This window comes from Parambassis ranga, chromosome 4, assembly GCF_900634625.1.
Source record: "Parambassis ranga chromosome 4, fParRan2.1, whole genome shotgun sequence".
NCBI classification, from domain to species: domain Eukaryota; kingdom Metazoa; phylum Chordata; class Actinopteri; family Ambassidae; genus Parambassis; species Parambassis ranga.
Genome location: NC_041025.1, coordinates 9,379,301 through 9,406,248, shown reverse-complemented (window position 1 = coordinate 9,406,248; position 26,948 = coordinate 9,379,301). Strand labels below are relative to the sequence as shown.

The following is a 26,948-nucleotide window of genomic DNA, read 5'->3' as shown; positions in this document are numbered from 1 at the left end:
GGTGTGTACGTTTGTGGGGCAATAACTCATCAGCTCCCTTGACTTCCTCTTTCGGCCTTCTGCGTTTTATGGCCCTCTCCTCTGCCATACAGCTGCTGTGTCCGCAGCTTCCCTTTGCTCTGATTGGTGCTTAAGCGAAGAGGATGAAGGGGAAGAGAGTGGGAAGCAGCTGGGATGAGGTGGGAAGCTGATCTGATGGAACATGGTTTTATGATGGACAAATCCACAGGTCTGCATTAGACTGCACCTTCCCACCACACTGCATATACACAGTGGGAAACAAACCAAGATCTGGTCACCTCAATGTTCTCAAAGATGGTAATATTATGTCTTAGCTCAAGGTAGCTAATAGGCAAGGTGCATTTTAGTCTTATGTTACCAAACCAAACTAAGTGTGTGAACAGTTTTAATCTGTTAATTTCAAACTGGCTTTGTGAGTCAGATTTTTCCATCATTGTGTGAGTACTTGCTCACATTTGCCACATAAATCAGTATAAATCTTGGGTGTGTTGTTTTGTGCGGTGGTAAAGTCAACTCCTAATGATGTTCAGTGGATGTTGGGCGCACATGGAAACAATCGTTTAACACAGAATGAGCTGAGTGCTTGAAGACAGTGTGTTTTTTTCTGAAGCGACTGCGCCAAAAAACATGACTGAAACCACTGAATCAAGTCTGAATTTGCATACTTGACAGTTGCAGTGACTTTGAAGCAGAGCGGCTCAAGTTGAAGGTCTCTTTATATTTCGATGTCCTGTTGCTTTAAGATTACAAAAGACTCAGTTAAGTGTGGGTGGACGGTCGTGTGGTTCCGTCTGTATCTCTGACAGGAAATTTATTGAAGATGAGCTGGCAAGAGAATACACCACAGCTTTTGCTCTTGAAAACTGATAAATATATCAGTATAGATGCATTCAACTTTTCAATCTGTCTTGGTTGTGTGAGTATGTGTGTGTGAGAGAGTTTAATTCGGGCTGTGTGTGTTTAGTACATGCGCTGTATTCCTGACCTCTGATCACACAAAGTATTTTAATCCAATCAGCTTCGTTTTCACATGACTGTCACACACTCGCTGCTGCTATGGTAACCTGAGGAGGAAGGAAAGAAAGTACTGGAGTGAGAGAAGGGCATGTGGCCCTCTCTTTAATCAATGTGAAATTAACACACGTATAGTCACACATTTTAGATTTTACAGACGCACACAGGAAATAACCAATCAGTTAAAAAATGATAGTATTTAAATATATAACAGAGAATTAAGACGTTTATACCGGTATACATAGAATTTGAGGTGATCTATTTCCTTGCTGCTCTCTGTTTGGCTTGCATGTATGTTTATATGTAAAAAGAATTATTGAGGTTATACATTAAATGTATATATTCAATATAAAAAAGTGAATTTGGTCTAGTTGAACAAAAGGCAGGTTGGAAAGTAGCGAGCACGGCTGGGCAAATCAGGGCATGACTGAAACTGAAATGGCTGCAAAGATGAGCACGTGGTCGCTCACAGCAACACAGCGACATGCAGACTCTAATCAGCTGCAGATATATGATTAGTGAAAAGGAAGGTTAGCAAAAAGCTGTTTTTTAGTGGAACAAGATTACAAAGAAAGATAACTTAGATAGCAACTGAGGCTAAACTCACAAATACCCACTTCCCTTCAGAGGTGAAAAGGTTAGTCTGTGCCCTGTGGTTTCATTTTGGCACGCTACCCTCTGTTGCTTCTCATTTTTTTCACTGACATTTCCTGTTCTACCTCAAGTTGAAGATTCAGACTGCCGCTCTGATGGTGATTTTTACATTTTCATGTGACAGAAGTAGCATTCGCAGCAGATCCCTCCCCTTTATTCTTTCAACCCTGAAAGCTGCAAGCTATATTTTCTTCCATCCATGAAAACAACCCCATGATTTAGAGCTCAGCTAATGAGAGGCCATCTGCAAGATAAAGTTGCAAATTAAAGGGATTTGCAACTTCACCTCTGCTGCATTTATCAATAATTAGCAAAGCACTCCACCTGCTGGTCAATGTGGCAGACAGCATGAAGCAGCACGTTCGTCTGTAAAAACCAGCATATCTATGTTGTGTAAGTCTGGTTAAAATATGATAGAAAATCTGGGAGTACTCTGAGTCAGACAGCTTCCTACACACAGTCTACCGATGAGTGTCTTTTTCCTGTAAGTTGTTTTGATGTATTATTACTCAGAGGGTGAAAAAAAAGTGTTAAATATCAAATCACACACAGCAGGCAATAAGTACTGGTCTGTGCTACTTTAAAAATGTTTGTCAATTAGCAGCATCATCGAGCACATACCACAGCCAGACCGACACCATTTGAGAAAGGAAGCATGTTTTGTGCAAATGATTTTATTCATAGATAGCAGACAGAAAAGAAAAAAAAGAGAAAGTGGTCTCGCCAGCTGAGAGCAGGCTGCGGCTTTCTCTGACACCTGTGACTCAGCCTGAAGACATTTTTTTTATCTCAAGGCTATACATGGGTGTAAAACTTTGTACAAAATCAAAATTGGACATCAATTTTTTTCTTTCTGTAAACGCCTGCTTGCAGAAAGTTGCACAGTCAGGTACAGGAACATGTAGAGCTGGAGCGAAGATACAACGCTGAGGCCGGTTTAGGGACCACACACATCTGTAAATCACTGAGGGTACATTTCCCTTTTCTCCTCCAATTTAAATATAAACCGTCTAACGTTAAGATCGTTCTCACAGCAGTACCACATGGGAAGTGGAATTAGCACATCTGTGGCAAACATATTCACAAACCTTCAGGACAAGGCCAGCTCTAAGATGTTAAAAACTCAAGTGGATTTTTTTTTTTTGTTCAGTTGACTCTGATGTGAAAACATAATCAGTGACAGGGTTGCTATATGAGAGCACCTTTAAGACCCTCTGTGCAATCTCTGTGACCACAATTTACTAGAAAATAGTGATCTGTGGCAGAAATATGTTTTGTAAAATAAAAAAAAAACCCTTCTTGGCTTCATCCTCTTTGAAAACGTTTCATACTATCACTTACATCCCATTATGGTAAAAACCTGCCAAAAAAAGTATTTAGACAAAAAACACTCAGATTTTACTTTCGCTTATTGTTTGCTGAGCCTATTTATGGTAGATTAATGCCATGTTGTCCAAATATATGCAGACACTGTATATGTTAAAAAAAGAAAATTAAAAAAAAAAGTATGTTTGCTCTTTTCTGTATTATTAGACAGGTTATAAGATTGAATCATCCACTCCGGATAGAGTACAATACAGCTTTGGAAACTCACAAAAACAGGAAATTTGTCTTAATTTTTTCTTTAACTTCAAACACAGTCGATCTTCATATGCACAAACACACCCACACACACATTTACTCATTTCCGCTCCAATCAGGGCAACTACTGCACCAAAGCCTGTATTGTATAACCGTTAATAATAAAACTATATATTATGACATCATTTATATTCAGATCACATATCCATGAACAGGCGAGAACAAAATGGGCGGTGGTGTGTTTGTACAGTCTTATTAGGAGCAGGATTCTGCTTTTTTTTAATCTTCTTGTATTGTCTGCAGACGCTGTGCAGCTCGTCTTCCACGTCAATACCTCCTTCATCTTCCCTCTCCTTCCTCTTTCAGAGCCACCAGAAGCGTACATAGACGATGAGCATGATGAAAAAGACTCCACCAGCTGCCAGTTTGGCATAGGTGGAACGGGTGTTCAGATACTTGGCGTCGCTCCTGTACTTTTTCGACAGGGAGGACAAGTTGCTGGCCTTGGAATCTAATGCTGTATGGAGGAGAAACCAGAGGAGAGTGAGTCCAACACAAAAAAAGGAAACATGAGGGAAGATAAAAGAATACATTTCACAAAGCGAAAGCAACCCAGACTTTTATTATTTAGGACACAGAGCGCTGGTTTGACCTGAACAGGGCTGAGATAAAAAAAGACTCACCAGAAAGAGCCTCTCCTCTCTGCAGCACCTCCTCTATGTTAGCTACCATGATCCTCTGCACATCCTGGAGCTCTGTGTTGATGTTGCTTAGATTCCTTCTTGCTCGACTGTCAATGTATGACTTCTTGGTTTTTTGAATGTAGGTGTCTAAAGAGGCAAATAAAAATAATATTAAAGAACAAAGAAGACAAGTTGTTATATTGTTAGACAACAGAATGTGAAGCTCTGATGAGAGGTCAGACATTATGTATTGTGTTGCAGAGAAATCTCTGTAGTTAGCATGCAAAGCAGTTATCTCCCATATCCTTGTGTAATACCACTAAGATAAGCTTTGAGTTTAAAATGAGAGAAGGAAGAATCTTTGATATAACGTCACCTTCTCTGGGGTCAGAGGATGAGAGGATTGAAGGCCTGATCACTACAGCAGGATGATAGCTTAGCTCATTCAGCAATTATCAGTCCCTGTAGCTTCTTATACCTGCATGTTTGATCACTTATCCAATGACATAACAGCTTAAAATGAAGATTAAATTAATGCAGTACATCATCAGAGTTCTTTCTATCTGATTTACTGGGATGCCAGTAAACCTTTTTTCAAGGTTTTAAACAAGATGAGGGTGGTTCATGATAAGCACAGAGGCTCTGTAGGGATTGCTAGTGGTAGGATAACAGAGGAAGAAGCAGTGTTGGGTTATTTTTTGCATTACTGTAATGGCTCTTCTCTTCCCCTGGAATGCACAGATACTACTGTATCGAACTAGATTATGTAACTAGATTAAGTCTTTTTCAAATTCCAGTTTTATTTTAATATTTTAATATGAGAGCACTGCTTGTAAAAAAAAAATAAAAACATAATAATGGTGTTTTAAACAACTGACCATGAGTGGCAGTATTAAGTATTATTTACTTACAGTGGGACAGCTACTAAAATCCACATCTAAAGCCAAACGGATAGAACATGGTGTTGCTCAATGCCTCAGTCTTTTTGTTTCTTACCAAATTCAATGAAGGAGTAAGGGCGGGAGACTGTGGGGACCTTCTTTCCATGCTGCTCATGAAACTCTGCCTGTAAGTCTTCCAAGTAGGCAAAGGCTAGTTTCTTAGGAAAGCTTGCTTCACACAGCACAAGGTAGCACACTCCTTTCTCTATACAATAGCTGCAATTAAAGCCAAAAGTAAGAGCAGAATTAAAGTATCTTGGGGGGGAGGCAACTCTGATTAACTGTGAGATATACAGTGCTATTGTAATTCATACTCACTGAAATGCCATGGAACCAGCCTCTAAAGTGCAGCGTGTGGGACTCTGGTCGTTCAGCTTCCTGAAGAGCTGCTTAGCTTGACTCTGATATTGCTGAAGGTCCCGACCCAACTACAGAGATGAAAAAGGAGTGTTATCACACAACTCACTGATATCTCACACAGCTCATACAATATTTAACTGGGGCAAGAAACTAACCTCTTTCTACACAAGTGGACACAAGCAGACTTTCATTTATCACGAGAGGAGCTTACATGAAATTAAATGTCTACAGTTTTGGTTTTGTTTGTCAAGAAAGACAAAAATAGGAGCTGTTAATGTTGCTATTAATGTTAATTTCTTGCCCTGTGCCTAAAAATAATTTACATACATTACTAAAGACAGGGTTGACAGTGTGATGCTATATCTGAGACCAAAGGCATTCAAAGAACAGCCACTGTGACTGTTCTGTGATAAACTGTTTATGGGCGGCAGCATTCAGCTTGTATTGCTTCTGTTGGTTCTAACAAATGACAGCAACACTGTAGCATCACAGAAACATGTATGTATAATGACGAAGCACAGAGCAGAGATACAACAAACCTTTTCACTTCCCTTTATGAAAGCAAACAAGAGAGTGAGGGAAAGATGTTAGACTGCTGTTAAGTCATGCACAAACAGAGTAAAAACAGCTTCTCATGTTACAAATGCCATCCATTTGAACATTTTTCATATGCAAAGATGAATCTGTTTTTTTATCATCCAAAAAATTGTAAAATCTATTGATCATGAAGCTTATCCAGTCTTAGTCCTTGAGATCACAATTTGCAATAATAAATAAATATACGAGTCTCCAGATTTCATGGAAGTGCAGGACTAGTATTTTGTTTCTTTTCACAGACTGCTGGTAGAACTGTCCTTTAAAGGACCAATATGTAAGAATTAGTGCCATCTAGTGGTATGTTTGAAGATAATCAACTCAATACCCTTCACCGAAGCCTGTGGTCTATTTCCTTTCCTTGTGTGTGTGTCTAGTGGCCAACATCATCACTATGATATACTGTGCAGTTGGCAAAATGCACCTTGATCTTCTGCGGTGCAGAAGATTGGAGGTCAGAAGAGCAAGTATGATGGCCATGTTTTCACAGCTAACATACCATGTACTAGGAGACACAAATTATTTTTTCTGGCAAACTATAGTGCTATCTGCAATAGGATGGAGCCAGTGAATGATAATGTAAGATGGAGGAACAACATGGCCCTGTGAAAAAAATCTACACCACATGTTATAATCAAGGCCTTATCAAACATAAACAATAATCCAAGGTTACGGGTGCTTATTCTCAAATGAAAGTATAATATCAAATGCAACTTTCCTCTTTGATCACATAGATTCTCTAGATTGGCGTCACATTAGAGCTTGATTTGACATTTAAGAGTTTAAATCTAGTTTAAGTGAGTTGGACATTTAAGAGTTTAAATCTAGTTTAAGTGAGTTGCGCTCACTGCAGTGCATTTCTCTATGTAAATACCACCATTTTGTTAAGGCTCCATTAAATCTCTGATGGACAAATTATGTAATGGCGAAACTTAAAACCCTTCTAGTGACCTTAAACATTACAATTTCTTTTTTTCTGTTCTCGGGTATTTCGTTGTAACTTATCAGTTACCATATACCCTGATACAGACATCTGTGTGTCTGCATATAGACTTTAATGAGGTGTTAATGATTTTATCTTGTACTCACATTACTTAAGAGTAAGTAAGTGTAAGGTTAAAAAACATTGAGTCTGTTCTATAAGCAGACTGATGAGTCAATTGACTTATGTAAATAAAAGGCTTCCTCTGTGTACAGGTAACACAGGCCTAAAGCAGGAAGCCTCCACTTTCACCAAGTCATTGTGGCGAAATAACTTCCATACATCATGGTGGAGTTCTTAGAGACTCACATCTGGAGGAGCATTTTCTTCCAGATGTGGAGCCAGTCAGCGAGGTAATAGTAGCTAACGTTAATTAGCATTATTACAACTTTAGTGGCATTTACTACACCAGTTTGTACCGTGAACAGCAGATAGCTAGCGACCACAGAGGCAAAAAGGCTAAAATGTTAACCTGCTCGTCCTCCTGCATTGAGGCGGCTAGCGGCAGTCCGTCAGCCAGCCGAGCGATCATCGTCAGCAGCACCATATCTGACAAATGTTCCGCTGTTTCCCCGCAGTGCAAACGTTGCAGGTAACTGCTACCACTGTTTGACAGGCTGTAAACTGACAACACCACAGGGCTGACGCGCTGAGCTGGCCGGAAACGTTACAGATTAGTGTGTTACATCCAAATCCTGCCGTCCCCGTTTCATGCGGAACCATGTGTTTGTAAATGAGGTTCCGTGTGAATGTGTAAAAGCCTCCCAACACGATTTGCTATTTCAGCTAAATGTGACCAAAAATGGGAATAAAGAGAACTCCACTTTTTTTAAACCTTCATGTGTGTTCTTCTTCTCATTAGTTTGGTTGCTAGGCAAACAATGAGAAGAAAGTAAAGGTTGCTAGCAACCAAACTAGCAACTTAACTAACACACATTCTCACTTAGCCTGCGGACATGTTTTGTAGTGTTGCAGCAACAACTCCATGGATATGTTATTGTGCCACCTTGGTGTAAAAAAAAATACAAACATAAAGACGGGCTGATTTTTCCCCCGACATGGTGCACCAACCACAGTGTATCCTGTAAATGTAGGAGCAGACAGCAGGGGGCGACAGTGCCTCAACAGCACGGACTGTACTTACAAAAACAAAACTTACTAGACACACGTCAGCGTTATGAGAACTCCCAACACTGACATAAAATATCTATGAGAAAAATTATTTGAAAAGTACTTTTTTGTGGCAGATCCATAAAGCTTATAGTCTATTGACCGTTATCAAGGCTTTGAATTTTTAATTTTTGCAATTTTCAGAGTGCAACAAAAATGCAGGCAAAAACTATAACCACATAGACCATTTTAACCTTTCCTTACAGTCAGGGCCGTAGCCAGGGTTTTATAAATACAGAGAGTAATATGCATGTTTCTGCTCAAACTGTCAGAAACAGACTCCATAAGGGTGGCATGAGGGCCAGACATCCACAAATGGCTTGTGCTTACGGCCTAACACTGTGAATGGCATTTGCCAGAGAATACCAAGATTGGCAGATTCACCATTGGCGCCCAGTGCTCTTCCCACTGAGCACTTGTGACAGACGTGACTGTAACATCCTCCAGCATGACCGGTTTGGTGGTGGGTCAGTAATGGTGTGGGGAGGCATTTCTTTGGAGGGACACACAGCCCCCCATGTGCTAGCCAGAGGTACCCTGCCTGCCATTCGGGATGAGACCCTCAGACCCATATGCTTAGGCAGTGGGCCCTGGGTTCCTTCTGATGCATGACAATGGTAGGCCTCATGTGGCTGAAGTGTGTCAGCAGTTCCTGCATGATGAAGGCATTGATGCTATGGCCTGACCTGCCTGTTCCCCAGACCTGAATTAAATCAAGCACATCTGGGACATCATGTCTCATTCCATCCACCAACACCATGTTGCACCACAGACTGTCCCGGAGCTGACTGATGCTTTAATCCAGGTCTGGGAGGAGATCCCTCAGGACAACATCCACCCCCTCATGAGGAGCATGGCCAGATGTTGTAGGGAGGTCATACAACCATGTGAAGGCCACACACACTGCTGAGCCTCATTCTGACTGACTTGTCTTGAGGAACTTCCACTCAAGTTGGATCAGCCTGTAATGTGATCTTCCACTTTTATTTTGAGTATGGTTCCAAATCCAGACCTCCATGGGTTAATAATTTTGAGTTACATTGATCATTTCTATGTTCTCAACATATTCCACTATGTAATGAATGAAGATTTTCAACTGGAATATTGAATTTATTGAGATTATTTTAGTGTTCCCTTTATTTATTTTAGCAGTGTATGTGGCATTTTTTTTGTTTTATAATAATGTGTGTAAAAGTCAGTATCTAGCTAATTTCTTTGTGAAATCAAATTTTCATCTTCCCATTTTCCCCTAAATTGTAACTAGTCATGACATAGTCATAAAGGACAGACTAAAAAAATGGACAATTCAGTTACATAATTAGATGCCACAGTCTGTAGTCTCCCCCATATTTGAGTAACATGATACTCATGTAATAAGTATGACATTTATATTTGTTAAGAGTGGAAACAGGAGTTTTTATGTTGAGCTTTAACTGTCACTGCCTAAGAGGATGTGTTATTATTTACCCTTGTCTTTAGAAAAGCCTGAATATGCCCTGAAAAAGCCTGTTGGTGTAACCATTGTAAAATGACATTTTAAGGATTTTAACCACCAAGCACAGACATAACAATACTGAAATCAATAAACACATTTTATAAATTTGTTTACCAAACTGTGTGGGACTTCTACAACTACAAAACTGTGCCTTCATCAAAAAAAATCATTTATGTGGCTGCTCGGAAGGAAGACGCTTAAAATTAAAATGGTCTATCCAAGAGTTTAAAATTGAGTCATATAAACTCATAGAAGAGTTATGTATATGAAGATCACTTCAGCAGAGGACACGCCTCTGAAATATCTTCAGAAAATATGCTTAAGTCAAGATGCCTCCTGAAGAATAACATGACCTGGATGAAGAGTCTTCACATTCACACCTTGTATTAATTTTACCTAACAATGCAACTGCTTAATCACAATGTTTAACACTGGTTTTATATCCTGACTTCCTGCCTCTCTTCCCATTTGTTTAAACCTAATACACAGTATTTAATGACTGACAACACCGCTAGCCTTAGAGACTTTACTCACTTCTCTTTGAATTAACTGCTCACCTCTCAAGGATGTTAAATCCCTGTATAAAAAGGTCTCAAAGATGCTTTTCTCACATCTGTGGTATAACTTATAACGCAGTTCAAACTTACTTGCCAATTCTTTTGATGTCTAGATTTAATTACAGGTGTGACAGCTCCCCATAGGACCGTTTCCAACACCAGACTTTGGTTTCTATTGTAGAATACAATGAAATTAATAGTCCCCCCTCCCCCGTTGTACCAACACATAAAATCCACTCAGCTGCCCCACCTTTCCATTCATCAGAAACCATCGTGCACTGATATTTCAATGCCCACTAGTGGCCACAGCATGTACCAGTAAGACTGCACATTTGGATTTTTTCTGGCACAAATGATAGGTGAACTACCCAACATTACATGAACAATCGTTATTTTACTCATGTTTCTAGCACTATCACAATATCAAATTATCTCACAATGTCTTGTCAATTTAATCATTGCTATAAAACTGATTTGTAAAAGACATGACAAAAAAAAAAACATGGGTGCCATGGTGAACAGAAAAACAAGGCCTGAACCATAAAAGTTTTTATTTTCCTTTATTTTCGTTTACAATTTTTGTGGTTGTTTCTTTACTATTGTCGATCCTTTTGGCAAACATTAGTGCTCAGTGTGTTCTGTACAGTCCGGTCCCACAACAGACTTAAAATTGTTGGGCAGGGGAGGAATGAGACTAGAGCCAAGTGGTGGGTCCAGGCTTTTACAATTTGTCCAGGTAGTTGTCCAAGGCTGGGACACCTTCCTTGAGACCCTTGCGTTTACGTGTCTCAGTGACGACAATGCCAGGCTTGCTTGTTGCCTCCATTGGGTTTCCAGGGAGGATCTGCCAATGGTCGAACACGCACTGTGGGAAGGCCTGGCCACCAGTGTTGGAACGGAGATCAGCCGTGAAACCTGCGAGTGCAAACAAATTATTTTAATAGGTAGGTAACCCTTTACCTGATTATGAAAACATAAGTGACTTTACATATCAATCTGTAATCAGACACTGATATTTAAGAACTCTTGCTATACTTGCACGTAACAGCGTGATGTCTAATATTTGACCTTTGTTTGGTAATGTTGATAAAGACCTACCGAATGACTCCATGACAGGCAGGTAGGCCTTGATGACATGCATAGGTGTTCCCATGACTCTGGCTTCCTCAAACACATGACCACGTCTCCTGGTCAACACACCGTAGATTCCACCCATTGCAGTCTCAGGACACTGCGGATCAGACCATGTGCGTTAGTGACACTGACGTAACGTATATGCAGCTGTGGATGTAACATCCCTACACACTTAAATGCATGAATGGTAAGAATCTGAGGAAATGGGCTATACAAATGCGTTTGGCAGGAAGCTACAAAAATCAAAACGCAGACTTGAGCTCACCTGGATCTCCACCAGATAGACTGGCTCCATAAGTCTGGGTTCAGCTGTGAGCTCACAAGCATACAAAGCTCTGCGGGCTGTGGGGATAATCTGACCACCACCACGGTGAATGGCATCTGTATGCAGGGTCACATCGTGGATGTCGAAGCGAATGCCACGCATGTTTTCTTCACAGAGAACTCCCTAAAAAGGACATTCAGAGCTTGTGAATTCAAAGTACAGTAACAGAATATAAAAGTAAAAAAAAACTTGTTTATGTTTTGGGCTCTTACCTCCTTCACGGCCCACTGGAAGCCAGCCACAACACTATCCTTGATCTCATTAAGGTACTGCACCCCCTTGGTTACATCCACCAGCATGTTGGGACCGTTGCCATCAGGTCCGAAGCACCAGATCTTTCTGGCCTCACCAACGTCCCACTCAAACTTGTCAGCAAGGTAACGAGCACGGGCCTTCTGCTCCTGGCGAGCACCAACGTCACCCTTCTCGATGTCTTCGGCCAGGCCCTCTTCGAAGGGACGGGCTTTCATAAACAGACGGTTGTGCTTGTTTGGAGACTTTGACAGACACATTAAAGTTGACTCGGCACTGACGGTCTCTCTGTAGGACACCACTGGGTCAGATTTCTAAAAAAAAAAACATGTATGTATGAATATAATGTCTTATTTTGACCAGTTTCACCATATCATGAAGCTCATTAGGGCTAACAACTTGACATAATAGGTTCAGAGTATCACCTTGATTGGAATGCAAGCATGGTCCTCCTCCAAATCCTTCAGACAGATCTCCAGATGCAGCTCTCCAGCTCCAGCAACAATATGCTCTCCAGACTCCTCAATGATGCACTGCACCATAGGATCAGACTTTGACAGACGCTTCAAGCCCTCCACCAGCTTGGGCAGGTCTGCAGGGTTTTTGGCCTCAACAGCAACTCTCACCACAGGGCTGACACTGAACTTCATCACTTTCATGTTGTGTGCCTGTTCAAAGGTGGTGATGGTTCCGGTCTTGACAAGGAACTGGTCCACTCCAACCAGACCCACGATGTTACCACAAGGCACATCTTCAATGGGCTCAGTGTAACGGCCCATCATTAGAATTGTCCTGGCAAAGAGCAGGGTGATAAACTATTTAAATGGGATCAAGGTTAACTCTTCACAGATTATTCCCCACTCATAACTGAGGTACAGGACAGGAAGTGAAACTAACCTCTGAATTGGCTTCAAGTAGAGGTCGTCCTTCTTTCCGGGGACAAAGTTTGGTCCCATAATGCGTACCTTCAGGCCAGTGGACACACTCCCAGAAAACACACGCCCAAATGCATAGAAGCGACCCTTGTCACTGGTGGGGACCATCTTTGAGATGTACATCATCAGGGGAGCTTTGGGGTCACAGTTCTTGATACCTGAGGAGACAAACATTCTTAGCCCAAAAACAAATGAAACAAATACACACAAATCCTTTAACTGACAATCTGAATAGACTGCATACTGAACAGCCCTTCATTCATGTATGAAAAATCAATCTGCTTCATACCCATGGCAGCCTCATCATCTCCAGGTCCTTCATAGAGCAGGTCACAGCGGTACTTCTGGGCAGTGACAGGGGAAGGCAGGTGAATGGTGATCATTTGGAGAAGGGCCTCTCCAGCAGGCAGCCAACGGCGCATTACAGCCTTAAGGAGAGGCTTACCCTCCTTGTCCTTGTCCTCATTGTCCAACTTGATGTCCAGTTTCTCAATCAGTTTAGCAGTTTCCTCCTTCTTGAAGTTCATGATGGCATCGAACACCTTCAAATAAATTCACTGAATTAGTAGTGAAATGTAATTTTCCAAGAACAAGGCCAGGAGATAAATGAAACCACGTCAATCTGCACCTGCTCAGGCTGAAGTATATCATCACTGGTTAATCAGGTCAAAGTGAAGAATATTCAAATCATCACTTGCAGGTTAAATTTTGCTAGACCAACATTGAATTAAATCATAGTTCCTATAATGCACCGTTCTTCACAGCACACCAATCAATCTTTTTACCTTGAAGATGGGATCCAGGACAAGAGCGACAAAGGTGCGGGAGAACTTTTTGCCATCAGCTCCAACAGCACTCTTGACAAACTTTCCATTGTCCACATCATAGTACCTATAAAAAAGTAAAAAACATTTAGCTACATAACACTTTGCACAATCACATATGCTTCACTTGGCAATTAAATTATGCGACTTACTTGTCACCCCACAGCTTCTTCATCATGTCCTCCACTTTCTTGCAGCGCTCAGCTGGTGTCATCTGGGTGTTGCCCTTGGCAGCAAACTTAGCCACATACATCTCAGCAAACTGCTTCAAGGTGAATGCCCAGCCATGGAGTCCTGAGCCAAAGCCAACAGTACCAATGACTGGATCAACCTACAAGACATCATAGTACATCAGTAACGGCACATAAAAGTCAGTTCTTAATCCGCCTTTCAATATGACACTGCAAACGGCTATCTTTCAAACATCCACAAGTAAATTAGTAATTTATTACTTGGAAATTTACCCGACAGGAATAGTCATGACATTTTTACATTTCCATTTTCAAACACAAAAACATCCTGTTGAGTCACTTGCCTGGATGTTACCCATGGGTCCCTCATCCTCTCCGTAGGTGGAGATGATGACATTGACTGACTCAACAATACGCTGGAAAGTCTGGTAAAGGTCTTCAGGTTCCAGCTGCAACTCCAACAAGGCACGGTCCATCTTGTTCATCATCAGGACTGGCTTGATGCGCTCACAAATGGCCTGACGAAGCACAGTCTCAGTTTGCACACAGACACCTGTTGGGGAGACACATTGAGAATTACACCTTAAACCGTTTCTCCTCCTAAAGTCAGACTAAAACCATTGCATCAACAATTCTAAAAATTTTTAAAAGATTTTCCACAGATCCACAAGGCTGCCCCCCTCAGTCTGAATAATTTCTTGCATTTCCTGCACACCCCTCCTTTTCAAAACCATTCCAACATTTTATTTTATCTATTGACTTTGCCTTAATAGCCTCATGAACCTCTTCATGCACATCACCTTTTCAATCTTATCATTTAGATCAATCCTTACCAGACACGCAGTCCACCACCACCAGGGCTCCATCAGTGACACGGAGAGCAGCAGTCACTTCAGAAGAGAAGTCAACGTGCCCTGGGGAGTCAATCAAGTTGATCAAGAAGCCGGCGCCATCTTTGCTCTGCTTAATGAAGGCCAAGTCGTTTTCACTGAGCTCATAGTACAGGGAGATAGCTCTGCAATTTAGGACAAAGTCATGGTAAACATCACATATACAACATGTACAAACTAGACCAGACATGAACTAAGTTTTGACACAGTCTAGTGGAATCGTAACTGGACATTTCTCTAAATTTAGTATTATACATGACCATAACATGTATGTAATATTCCTAAGACACTTAATACTTTGTTTTTGCTTTCATCTTATTTGGTTTCAAATGATCTTCAGATTACTTAAGTAAGAGCATGCTTTTTTTGTTATAAACAAATGGTACAAATGACATGAGATGCTTCACCAGCCTTACCAGACAGTTTAAGCAATATTAAATAGCTGTGGGCATGTGAGAAAACTTGCCCCTAGCTGCCATATAAACATTTGAAATATTGAAAATATGTATGGCGACTCTAAAACAACAAACAGATTTTGCTAATGGCTACAAAATGTATTGTTAACTGTGGTACCAGGGGAACGGGTTAACAGTGCACTCAAATCTAACGGGATACTTACGTAGACTTGATGGTAATACAACGTTCCTGTTCATCTTTACGCGTGTCTGTGAAACGCGTCTCTCCAGCACGGGCAGAGGCAATAATGCCAGCTTTTGAAACCAGTGAATCTGTCAAAGTTGACTTTCCATGGTCCACGTGCGCAATCACAGACATGTTACGGATGTTGGCCTTCTTGTCCATGATGGCACGGATCTGGTCTACGGTAAAGTTCACCTGAGGGAACACAATTCAGATTTACATTTAGTTAGCCAGAAACAGTTCTTCAAACTAAACTAAAATAAGTTCACCACACACTGCCTTGTCAAAGCAAACATTTCTGCCAACACTTTAAATGATAAATCCTTAAAGTGTGCCAACGGGGGACAAAAATCACTGCTAAGTGTAATTCCTGCACTTGTTGTGTCCAAGTACCTACGCATGATCATGTTTTGATCATGCGTAGGTATACTCAGACCATGTATACTCAGGACACCTTAAAATCTTTACATTGTACACAAACTGTAGCCGCAGCCATGTAAAAATTGTTGCTTACGTAAGGTAAACTCCACCACTCTGCACTTGCACCCAGGGCGTTGGGCATCCGCCATCATCAGAGATGACGTTATAGTAGTCTGCGCTGGGCCTAACCGAATCCACCCTTTACCATGCTTATCTTTTTACACAGGCCATAAATACATATCCCTTAGTTAAGAAACAACATAACCAGCGAATCGTTGTTGGAAACCGTTAAAACCAACAACGCCCGGCATAATGTGCCAGCATGAATAGGCCACGTGTACAGACATTAAAGCCATGCTAATGCTACATGTAGCCGCGTCGCAATACCGGCAAGTTATTCCTCCACCTATGCGCAGTTACCAAAAAAACATTTTGACAATGGTGCTGATCCTCTCACGAAATGGTCTATACAGCACCCAGATCCTGATTCTGCTGCATTTACATGACATTATTGACAGCTCATTGTCTGTGACAACAGCTAATGTTAGCGCAGGAAGCAGTCATTGTCAAAGTTGGCAAACACCAAAGCAGCACGCTATGTAACCATTTCGACATTTTAATTTGTTGCCAACATAACAGACAAACTAGTAAACAGAAAACACATTTTTGTAACATATCACATCCGCGTCTCGTCAGTCTAGTGGCCCTTTAAAGATAGCGGCACAGATGACAAAATGGTTGCCGGCAGAGTCACCATACAATGACATGTAAAATCGTACATCATCCATACAGTGTTCATACGACAACTTTAATATTAGGGCTGGAGCCATTTTGTGTTTTCAATATTACGATAATTGCCCGGAAAAGCACGAAAAACTCACCATTTTGACGGATGGCTTTGGATTCTCTTGGTGGAGAAAAGAGACAGGAAATTTTACACTGCCCACCTCACGAGGGCTTAGGCAGGGAAGAGAGCGCTGACGTCAGAAAAGAGGAATTTATACAGCGTGCGTCAGCCGCTTGCGCAAGCACGTACTGATGTTTGCGGCGCAGAATGATGAAGGCGTCCTCATGACTGAACAGTCTACTTGCTGTGGAAAACGAGACTTGGGGAGAGGCGTTAAATGGGGTGTTGTAGGACAGGGCCTAGAAAATGTGTCCAGTCAGCCCTCATCCACCTTGTGACCATGTGTCTAAAAACAGCCCAACTTTATAGTGGAACTTTTACCACCAGGAGAGATGTGATCTTTTGTAGCCGCAATGGGTAAGTAGTTCAAAGCAACTCAAAATAAGATGAAATAAAAGGTGCAGTTCCTCACGTGGCCTCTTAAATCTGACTGCAAATACAGCTAAAGCTGGATAAACTGTAGCATTGACTCAAATCAAAAGCATAACAAAAGAAGGGACATTGTTTACAGAGATATAAATATATATATTTAAATATATATAATACAAAATAAAATAAATAGGACATGTATAAAATAGTGTTAAGCAATCCAATAGCCCCAATATTTTTTATATACTGTGATTCTTTCAGTTCAACTATCAAAAAGTCTCAGTTTAGGTTTGTTAATCCAGGAATTATAATTCTTGTTTGACACTGTAAACAGTGTGCTGTGTTGCTTGTCTATTTTTTTTTTACCAGCAGATGGCCCCACAGATTCAGCCCTCAGTAGCCTCCATAAGTCCCCTAAAACAGCATCAGCACTGAGCTATCTCATGACGGTCCTTTTACCACCATTGTTATCCTCTTAGGGCCTAGTGGCCACATACGTGGACAGCACTTTTTTGCTCTTATGTCCACAATGGTTTTCGCTGCTGAACTGGGAATAGTATGGACATGTAGGTGGTCACCTACACTGCCATCCGGTGGTGTCAAACGAGTATAACACACTACGGAAAAAATTCAAAATGGCAGCGAACACAAGGGAATTTTCAGGTGGCAGCTCTATACACAAACATCAACCAGGTAAGAAGTGCTGTCATATTTTATGGCTTATTCTGATTTATTTAGTTCTATAAGCGTTGTATATTTGTCATGAAATGCAAATTTGAAAAAAAAAGTGTAAAAATAATGAATTAGTATGTCGTTAAACATAACGTACACGTATGTGTACGTATGGACTGAAGCTCGTCGAAACAGCTGATATGCTGATAATCACGCACACGTGTAAAATTAGAAAAACGCTATCTTTGCTGCAGCTAAAGAGCGGTACATTGTCCCAATGAAATAAATAACAATTAAATCATTAAATACATACCTATATACTTAAATTAGTTGGGTTGAAAGTGTTAGTAAAAATGTAATATTCTAGTAAAAATGTGCACGTGTAAGCTGGCTAATAAGCAATACATTGTCATGTTTTTATTTCCAGACCGTTTTTCTGTGCAAAGAGCATTGGCTACTTGGATTAATTGATGGAAACAACCTGGATGGGAATTACCACCCATCATCAGAGGAGCAAAGCAGCAGTGAGGATGAGGGTGACAGTAGTGATGAGGAGGACCCCATTCCTGAGCCCACTGAGCACAGCAGGGGACGTAAACGTCTCCATGGTGCAGATAATGGTTAGAGTAGACCCAATATATATTTATTTATTTTATTCAGTTAGGGCTATGTGAAGGATTGGAAGCAAAATCCTTATTTTCAATACTTGTTGACAGGTATAGGGACAGGGACAGATACAGGTTTATCCTGCACTCCCAGACGGTGCCGTCGAACTCAAGAGATAAAGGCTGATAGCTCAGAAGATGACTTAGAAGAGCCAACACCAGGACCAAGCCAAACCAACAAAAAGGAAAAGCGAGAGTCTAAACAAGGTTATTGTTATTATTTTTGCCATGCCTTGATGGTAACGCTTTACATTTCATACAAATATCCACACAAACGTATATTATGCACCAATAAACCCGTTGCTTACATGGGTCAACTTCCTGCAATAAATTCTGTTTTTGTTGTGATTCTTGTGCAGGACATGGAATACGATGGAAGGCTTCTCCATTGATGCCAGACCTTGCAGAGTATCAGCATCAGGACGATGCAATGTTGAAAAAATGTGATGATGCAATGTTGTTTTTACTCTAATATTTAAGAGTATGTGTTATTTACCTTCATTTTATCTTAGTTTTATCTTATTTCATGTTAATTATTATATGTTCTTTGTATGCACCAATCACTAAGGCAAATTCCTAGTAATGTGAATCCCCTTCACTTACATGGCAATAAACACGATTCTGATACCGATTCTGATTGTGATTTTGATTATTAATACATGCAAAGCAGTCAGGAAAAAACTCTGCTGTATTCAAGGTAAAATAAAGAGTTTTTCACTCTATTACACAAAGGTGACTTTATCGTTTTTTATGGAAGTTCGGAACCAGAGTCCACATATGTGGACATCATTTTTCTCCAAAAGTACATCATATCAAAAGATGATGCTTAGTTTTTATTCTAATTAGGTTCCAATTAGCCCAAATAGCAAAGAAAATTAAAAAATACATGTAATAAAACAGCTTGGGCCTTAGGAGGTTATACTAAACAAAAATCAAAAAGTAAAGTTTACTACAAAACGGGCTGAATATCAAGAATAATATATTTAGGTCAGTGTATTTATATTCAGGGGTGGCTACAGTTTCCAAATCTGTACTCAAGTAAAACATACTTTATTATTAGGATTAGAAAATAAATTTAAAAAACTGAGGTGCGACGGTGTCTGTAATCCTTCACACAATTCCAATGTAAACATTTTAAATATCAGTGAAAATATTTATGCACTGTAGAAAGTGACCTGTGGTTTGCCTTCTTTACGTTTATATGAGAGATCATATTCCTCTGTTGTCAACTTAATTACACGCACGTGTCAGAACGTTTTGTACCATCTCTGCTTTATTTGTTGACTCGGTGTGATAGGAAATGTTATGTTGGATTAGACTTGATTATTGCACCATGCACTCTACAGTTACACTAATCCACCTACATTATTATTTTGCTGATTTGTTAATCAAGGCGTTTCCCAGCTGATTTCATGTGCACATGCACAGCCAAAAATAAATAAAGTGAGGGAGAGACAATGTCAGAGCTGTTTGAAGATTTTCCATTCTTTGGCAAAAAACAAACAAAGAATAAAATAGAGATTTGAATATTGCCTTATCAGACATGGTAGTTTTACATATAATTGTTCATTACACAATAGATCAATAACATAAATTTGTAAAGACATCAACTTAACTAGCAAAATGTGATGAAAGCTACAACCTGTTTTTCATGGAATACACAGAAGAATGTAATGATGCACATAAAATGACACAACTTTTAGTACAATGTCAGGTTCTTTCTTAACAAATGAGCAAATTAACATTTTATGGTGCCTGTGTGGTGTTTCATTTGAATTTAAATATATTTTTTAATACAAGGGATATCTGAACATGCACATTATATAAATTGGCCCTTGTGTGATATATTGGACATGGCAGTCTCACAAACAGTCTTTAAATGGTGTGAAATTATTCCATGATTTGTATTCTGAGAGGGGAGGCTGGGGAAGGGGGAGGTATACACAAGAAACAAAATTAGAAAACAATTAGACCTAACATGACACAAAGGCGCGCACACACAAATGGTAAACGGAGCAAATTTGACAGTGTTAATTACCTGTGCAGACAGGAAGTAAACTGTGTAAAATGTTCTCATTTAACGCACCTGATCTGCTTGCCCAGCCTCATGCCATGGCTTGCTGTTGCTGTCATATCTGAAAACACTCACACTGAATGATTGACAGGAAGAAATGGCAGGCAGCTCAGCATGAGTAATTGACTATGGATTGAAATGACACCAGACTTTTTAGAAGGGTGTGATTTCTCCCACAACAGCCATCTCTGGCAAGATGTCTTGTTAAAATTCAAAGCTGTTTTTTTTCTTTCTTTAAGACCAGTCCATGTTCTTTTGCTACTTTGTGTGACAGAAAGAGACAGAAGTCTGGCACACCGTGTCCACATATTTACGTCAGTCTGATCCTTAAAAAATGCACGCAGACCTGAAAGTCTTCAAATTCTGAGATTTATCCAGAGTCGCTTCCTCCCACCGCCACTCACTCGTCCTGCTTTGATCCTCTCATTTCCTCCTCACAACACATCCTTTCAACAAAATGCATTGTTGATTATATATTTATATTCAGTCCTCAAAGGAAACAGTATTTTATTTCATTAGAGATCACATTACACATGAATAATGGGTTCTGAAGGGTGAAAGAATTTATTCTGCACAGTGTTAACATGCAGTGTGTGTTCAGATAGAAGTGTGTCCCTAACATGAAGTATTCAAGTGTATATTACTTAATAATGTGATTTTTGTAAGTGTTTATGTGAAAGGAAGTTTTATAGAAAATCAAAGTAATTTGAGGATACTGAATGTTTTAAGAAGTAATTTCATAGTGTGTCATATAACTTTGTTTTCTGCAGTTCAGGCTGTGGCAGATGAGATCAGTTGTTTTTCTGCTCTCTGGAGAGAGCTCCGGTTGGTATGAGATGGTAATAAATTCAGACTAAGGACAGCAGCACCTTTGACCAGATAAAAGCCAGAGTCTAAAGGGATGTGTTTTTCTCCTGAGTGCCCATGTTACGGTCACCCCCAGATCGGAATCACAACCTATGAGATTTAAGGAATTGGAGCTTTACCTTATTAGGGAATAAACACTAATGGTCTATTCGCTGTATGACCCAGGGTCTGCAGGGGGGGCAGTAGATGCCCCTGTGGGCTGGAAGGCAGGAACGCCCCTGTGGTATATCAATGTGTGAATTCCATGTCCAGTGGTTGTTGCGTTGTTCGTTGCTGTGTGGTTGTTTGTTGTGTTGGTTGTTCTGTTCTTTGTGTTGTTCTTGTTTGGTTCTTTGTTTGCAACAACACAGAGCTCTGTGACTCAGAATCTGCCTCATTGTTCAATAAATTGTAATCTTGAGACCAGAATTTATCCGCTCCTTCCTCATAAACCAACTCGGGAGGTGATCAGAAGAAACCAGGGGAATTCATCCCCAACAGTTCCAGAAATACACTCAACACTAAAAATTTGCTCAATACAGAGGTCATACCTTATGACATATGAGAACATATTTCAGCTTGTGACCTAAGGCACAAAGAGCTATTCACTATAAAACTAAGCTAAGCTATTTACCATAAGAAACAACATACTGTCAGATCTCCAAACGCTTGCAGCTTCAACCCTAAATGCGGCAGGATAGGAGCCGATATCCTGAAAACACCGCTTTAATCCAAGACATTGATTCTTGAGTCATTCAACTCAACAACAACAAACATTGCTTGTGTACATTGTGTGAGCGTCCTTGAACACTCGAAGGTCCACACAACACCATTTGTGTCAGTGCAAGTCTTCCACATATGTGCACAGGTAACAGAAGAAGGTCATAACAGTCGTTCTTTTATATGAATTCTTAAAAAAAGATGAACGGTGCAATGTCACAAAACCAAGTTAAGATTAGTGGCTTTAAAAAACTGTTGACACATCCCTGCATATTAAATAAACTTTGCAAAGTGAAGGTCAGAAAAACCTTTTAACAGTCTGCACACTTTCTAAGTCAAGTCAATCATCTTGAGCCACGAAGTTGGAAACGGTCACTAATATTTAAAAATGTCCCTACATTAAAAGTAGTTTTTGGCTATATAGCCAGAATATGATAAAACTCTATTTGACCTTAAACCAGGAAAAAAGGACAAAGAAATGATGTGAGTAGAATATTTTAGACTCTGGCTATCACTGCTGTGTGCAACCACCTTTTTAAAAAGGGACAGCAGTGGCGCAGTGGTATAGCAGGGTTGTCCAGTAACCTGTATGACACTGCTTGGCAGTGTCCCTCTGGGATTAATAAAGCATCTAAAATAAAAATAAAAATAAAATAAAATAAAAAAATATTAATCCTCTGGGATTAATAAAGCATCTAAAATAAAATAAAAAAAATAGTCAGCTAAAGAACCTGTGCCCTCCGGGTTCTGGTCCCTGGAGAATGCTGTAAGTTGGCAGCATCATCCGTGCCTTGCAGCAGCGAATGAGCGGTATGTTTTGTTTATGAACTTTATGAAAAGATGTTAGATAGAACACTTCACCAACTCCAGGTTGGCACTTTGTGAAATGGACATAATGCGTGTGCGAAGTGTCAGTGTGCTGACACAGGACCAATATATAGTACACAGCTTGAGAGCTCTGCTGCTACTGTGACAGCAGTTTCAAACAGTGAGCTAAAAACAGCTCACCACTTATAGCACTGACCTGTTGATGTGCAGCATGCAGGGGACATAATCCCTGAAGTAAACACCTGTATGATTCAATGTCCAGTCTTCATTTCACACCGCAAGCTCATCTGTCGCTCTGTCAACAAGTACTGGATAAAATGTATCCTGCGTCCTGTACCTTCTTATTGAGAGAGAGACAAAAAATAATTTATATTTAGCAGCAATTTCAATTAACATGGTCATATTTTTAATTTTAAAATACTGTTTGTGGTTCTGATTATTTGTTTTCTGTGTCTCAACATGTATGCACACAGCTATCTTCAGAAAACTCCTACACTCAGCCGGCATGTTAGATGTTACTGTCAAGAAGGAAAAAACAGTAACAGAGTTCATGAAAATATGTCTGTGAGGCTGTACGGTAAACATTTTCAAGGGCTGAGTGCACGCCACATATATTCTTGTCAGTCTTGACCCTGGTTCAACTCCTGGTCAGTTGAAACTCTTCAATTTCCTGTTTCCTCCTTCCCACGTTCGCTCCATAAACAAATAAATAAAAACTGACAAACCCTCCGTGACAGTTTTTCTAGAGAGCAGTTAGTGCGCTGGCTTCAGCTGAGGGTACTGCGGCACTGAAGTAGCCTCTTTAACTTAAACTAAATATGAACACAGCATAAGAGTTTGAGTGGAGCTGTCTAAGCAGGCCACTAGAAACCTCAATAGCAGCTGTGTGTGTGTTTTTTTTTTTAACAATTTTCTATAAAGTGGGCAAGGGACTAACAAGGACTAACGAGGGACTGTGGGGACAGAGTTGCTTTTAAAGCCAGCCTCACACTAAAATCCACTCCACGGTGACCCTTGTCATCGGCTTCATGAAAACTTAATGGGATTCATTCTCTAGGTACCATTAATACACAAGGTAAGCCCATGAATATAATGTTGCACTAAATGACTAAAAGTTGGTAATTTGTCAAATGCTCCACAAAGACACCGTAGCCGCTGTAGCAGTCTTTGTTGTTGCTTTTGCTTTTGCTGTGTAACTTCTTGGTCAAGGTTAGGGAATAATTGCCTGCAGCTAAAAAGCACCAAACCCTGACATTTGGTAGGACGTAAGACACCAGCTCACTGATGTCAAAGCTTGAATCTTTGCACAGTAATCTATGCAGCCTAATAATGCTTAAGATGCTTTAGCTGCTAGGACAAAGATCCAATGCTGTCCTTTCTGTATGGAGAGGACAAGCATTATGTGCAAAACCACAAGAGGATACTAGTTTGAACAACAATGCTGCTGTGCTTCTACAATGTGTAATGTGTGTGTGTTTTAGAAAATCTCATTCATTTTATATATATATATATATATATATATATATATATATATATATATATATATATATATATTGTCTGACATGTCATAAAAATGGTAAAAAACAAAAATAAAATATGCATTATTGCAGTTGTGATAGGTGAAAAATACACTCCTCTCTTCAGACAAGGCACCTGTCAGACTTCACACAGTGAGCTCAGTTCAGGCATGGGTCCCAATAGGCCTACTTTTTGTATGTGATAATAAAAACCATCTATTAGTGTGAGGTATATTTATCATTGTTTTGACTTAGCACTGGCCTGGTATAATATAATTCCATTTATAGGGTGACATTTATGATTCAGGCGTGTTTCCTCCTCCAGCAAACATAGGGTAGAACCAGACGGAAGGACAGGTCAGTGCCTGGACCAGGATATTTTGAGTTCGGCCATCACAGCAGTGTGCAAACACTTTTTTTTTTTTGCTCGTAAGCTGGTTGAAGGACAGTTTTGGTAATCCCTGTGTCATTTAGATGCTGCTCCCTGGAGCATGTAATCTACAAATGATGTACTGAGCAAGCACCACCATCCAAGGGATCTCAACATAAATTTCCCCTCACTACAGTGCCAGTGTGCCTATTATATATTCATAAATAAGGAAGAAATTAACTTGACTTTGAACTTTCAGCCTAAATTTAATGTTTTCAGTTGGCTATGTAAATAATAAGTAATAAATAAGTATAAAAAGGACTTCCATCAGTAGCCCAATAATTAAAATTAATTACACTTTAATAACACATTTGGCAAAAGCTATGATATCAACCCTTTAAATGCCAGTTTGATTACTTGATGTTACCTTTGTTTTTATGAAGAAAACCCTTAAAATGAGCTATTTTCCATAAAACAAATGTTGGATGGCTGGGATATTTTTTTTTTGGTAGCAACAGATTTCAAATGTACTACCCTGTTGTGTCATTAAGGACAAAATTGTCCACTTATTAAAACCTGCTATAAAAAAATACAAATTATTTAAAAAAACAAATTTTTAATTTAAATAAATTAAATTAAATTAACAATTCTTAAATCTGTTAAGAGAGTCTTTGTTACAAAAAAATGGTTCCACATGCACCAACACAGACAAAATGGTGGCCTGGTAAAGAGGACAAAAATTGCCCAAATGGATAAAAAAAGCCCCTAATGATGCACAAGGGATAATATGATGTGAATGTAAGCAGATGTTCAGGTTTACTAATGCAATAGTCAAGTAATGTATTTCGACTAGTAGGCACCTGCACTGTTCAGCCATCACTCACAACAAGAAGCTTCTCTGTGGAAGTTTCTCCCAGCCAGCTGTAGTAATATGTCATGCCCTTCTACTGCTGCTTTTTTAATCTCAAATGGAGGGAGCAGCAGAGGAATCCATCTGTCCTGCTTTTTTCTGGCTTTCTAGTAAAACCACATCCAGATTTCTATGCAGCTTTAAACTTTGCTCAGTTCAAATTTGTACAGTTCAAGTTAGCAGACATACTGTCTGTTTGCCTGAGTGTTTCAACCTTTAAGAGAGGAATCCAGGCAGAACCTCACAAAAGTGTCACATTTAGTGGATAATAAAACATGCCATACCTTTACACCAGCTGTCCACATCAGCACAGCAGGGTGTATGGCTGTCAAAGTCTGCCGCTCCTGTTTTGTTTTTTACTCGTGGTACTGCTGACAGCAGAAAATCCTGAAAGGATAATAGAGGAAGCACATGGCAATGTACATCGGGAAGGTATGGTTCCTATCATGATCAGCATATTGATTTGTTCAGACCTCCGTGACCTCTGACCTTCAAATTCTAGTCAGTTTGTCCATGAACTCAAGTGAATGTTTGGACCTAATTTGAGGACATTCCCTCAAGACGAGTCCTGTGAATGCCTGCTTCTTTGAGCATGATTCATTATTCAGTAAAGTTGATAAAGTGATCATGTTTTGAGTTAATTCCTCAGATTATTAGTGACAAGGTTGCAAAAGGGACCCGTCTGCTATTGAACTGTGACCCTTAAACCTCAGTTATTCGGATTTACTTTGTTAAAGGAATTCTTCATAATAATATAAAGTCTGTAGAAATGAAATACACAAAATATTTAACTGAATGTTTACCAAATCTAATACCATAACAAAATCATAGTGTTTTCACTTTACAGCAAATATGAAGTGACTGTTTGGTTTTGCACATTTCCTTTGGGTACAAAGCAGGAACATTTCACCAGAGCGTTTAGGTGGGCTGCATTTACGGCTGACAATCTGCATGATTGCCTATCAGACTGTGCATTTTGGAGCAAAACTGGATCTACATTTAGACTATGAAAACATTGAAATAACCAATTTAGAGCCCTGGTTTTCAGCCCGGTCAGAGGCATGTGCAATCTGCAGTTTCTGCTCTCACTGTCAATGCATGACAGCTTTTACTCAGCACATGCATGGAGGACACAGTGGCTCCTCTGCTTAATGCTGCCCTCCCACAGGAACAGAAAAAAAGGAAAAAAACAAACAGGGATAAATGTGGAGGATAAATCAGAGAGTAGAACAGAGAGAGACAGAGAGATAAAGGGATGGATGGACAGATACAGATAGGGAGGTGAAATGCTGTGATGCCACGCAGGATTGCTGATTGAAGATGATGGCGGCAGATTGCTTTTGGTGATACCTATATTTATGTCTCATCTGTTTTTTTTCTATTGAGCGTATTAGGTGACTGAATGTTA

General features: G+C 39.9%; 2 protein-coding genes and 1 long non-coding RNA gene across 5 annotated transcripts; 1 reads left to right on the top strand and 2 right to left on the bottom strand.

Moving 5' to 3' along the window:
- Positions 1-2,717: 2,717 nt before the first annotated feature.
- Positions 2,718-7,515, bottom strand: sec22bb (SEC22 homolog B, vesicle trafficking protein b). Its single transcript, XM_028404540.1, has 5 exons — positions 7,303-7,515; positions 5,213-5,322; positions 4,950-5,110; positions 3,954-4,100; positions 2,718-3,787 (listed from the first exon to the last, which is right to left on the bottom strand). The coding sequence occupies exons 1-5, from the start codon at positions 7,375-7,377 to the stop codon at positions 3,633-3,635; spliced, it is 648 nt and encodes a 215-aa protein (XP_028260341.1). The 5' UTR covers positions 7,378-7,515; the 3' UTR covers positions 2,718-3,632.
- A 3,080-nt stretch (positions 7,516-10,595) lies between these two features.
- LOC114434311 (elongation factor 2-like) lies at positions 10,596-16,695 on the bottom strand. The gene is made up of 13 exons (XM_028403427.1): positions 16,544-16,695; positions 15,223-15,437; positions 14,547-14,728; positions 14,058-14,266; positions 13,675-13,853; positions 13,484-13,589; positions 12,988-13,240; positions 12,661-12,856; positions 12,189-12,555; positions 11,724-12,077; positions 11,452-11,634; positions 11,151-11,283; positions 10,596-10,967 (listed from the first exon to the last, which is right to left on the bottom strand). The coding sequence occupies exons 1-13, from the start codon at positions 16,544-16,546 to the stop codon at positions 10,774-10,776; spliced, it is 2,574 nt and encodes an 857-aa protein (XP_028259228.1). The 5' UTR covers positions 16,547-16,695; the 3' UTR covers positions 10,596-10,773.
- A 31-nt stretch (positions 16,696-16,726) lies between these two features.
- On the top strand, positions 16,727-18,884 carry LOC114434312 (uncharacterized). 3 transcript variants are annotated; one of them, XR_003670488.1, is made up of 4 exons: positions 17,486-17,631; positions 18,038-18,230; positions 18,327-18,482; positions 18,635-18,884. It is a non-coding gene; the product is annotated as an uncharacterized LOC114434312 (long non-coding RNA). The 3 variants fall into 3 exon arrangements; XR_003670489.1 differs by lacking the exon at positions 17,486-17,631 and adding an exon at positions 16,727-16,926 and having other exon boundaries at positions 18,038-18,482; XR_003670487.1 differs by having other exon boundaries at positions 18,038-18,482.
- Positions 18,885-26,948: the final 8,064 nt, after the last annotated feature.

Coding starts and splice junctions, on each gene's coding strand:
- sec22bb (XM_028404540.1), bottom strand. CDS start 7,377: ATGGTGCTGCTGACGATGATCGCTCGGCTGGCTGACGGACTGCCGCTA. Junction 5,111..5,212: donor GCTGGTTCCATGGCATTTCA/GTGAGTATGAAT, acceptor CTTTAATTGCAG/CTATTGTATAGAGAAAGGAG. Junction 4,101..4,949: donor TTACTCCTTCATTGAATTTG/GTAAGAAACAAA, acceptor TTGCCTCTTTAG/ACACCTACATTCAAAAAACC.
- LOC114434311 (XM_028403427.1), bottom strand. Junction 12,556..12,660: donor TACTTGAAGCCAATTCAGAG/GTTAGTTTCACT, acceptor GCTCTTTGCCAG/GACAATTCTAATGATGGGCC. Junction 11,284..11,451: donor TCTATCTGGTGGAGATCCAG/GTGAGCTCAAGT, acceptor TCTGATCCGCAG/TGTCCTGAGACTGCAATGGG.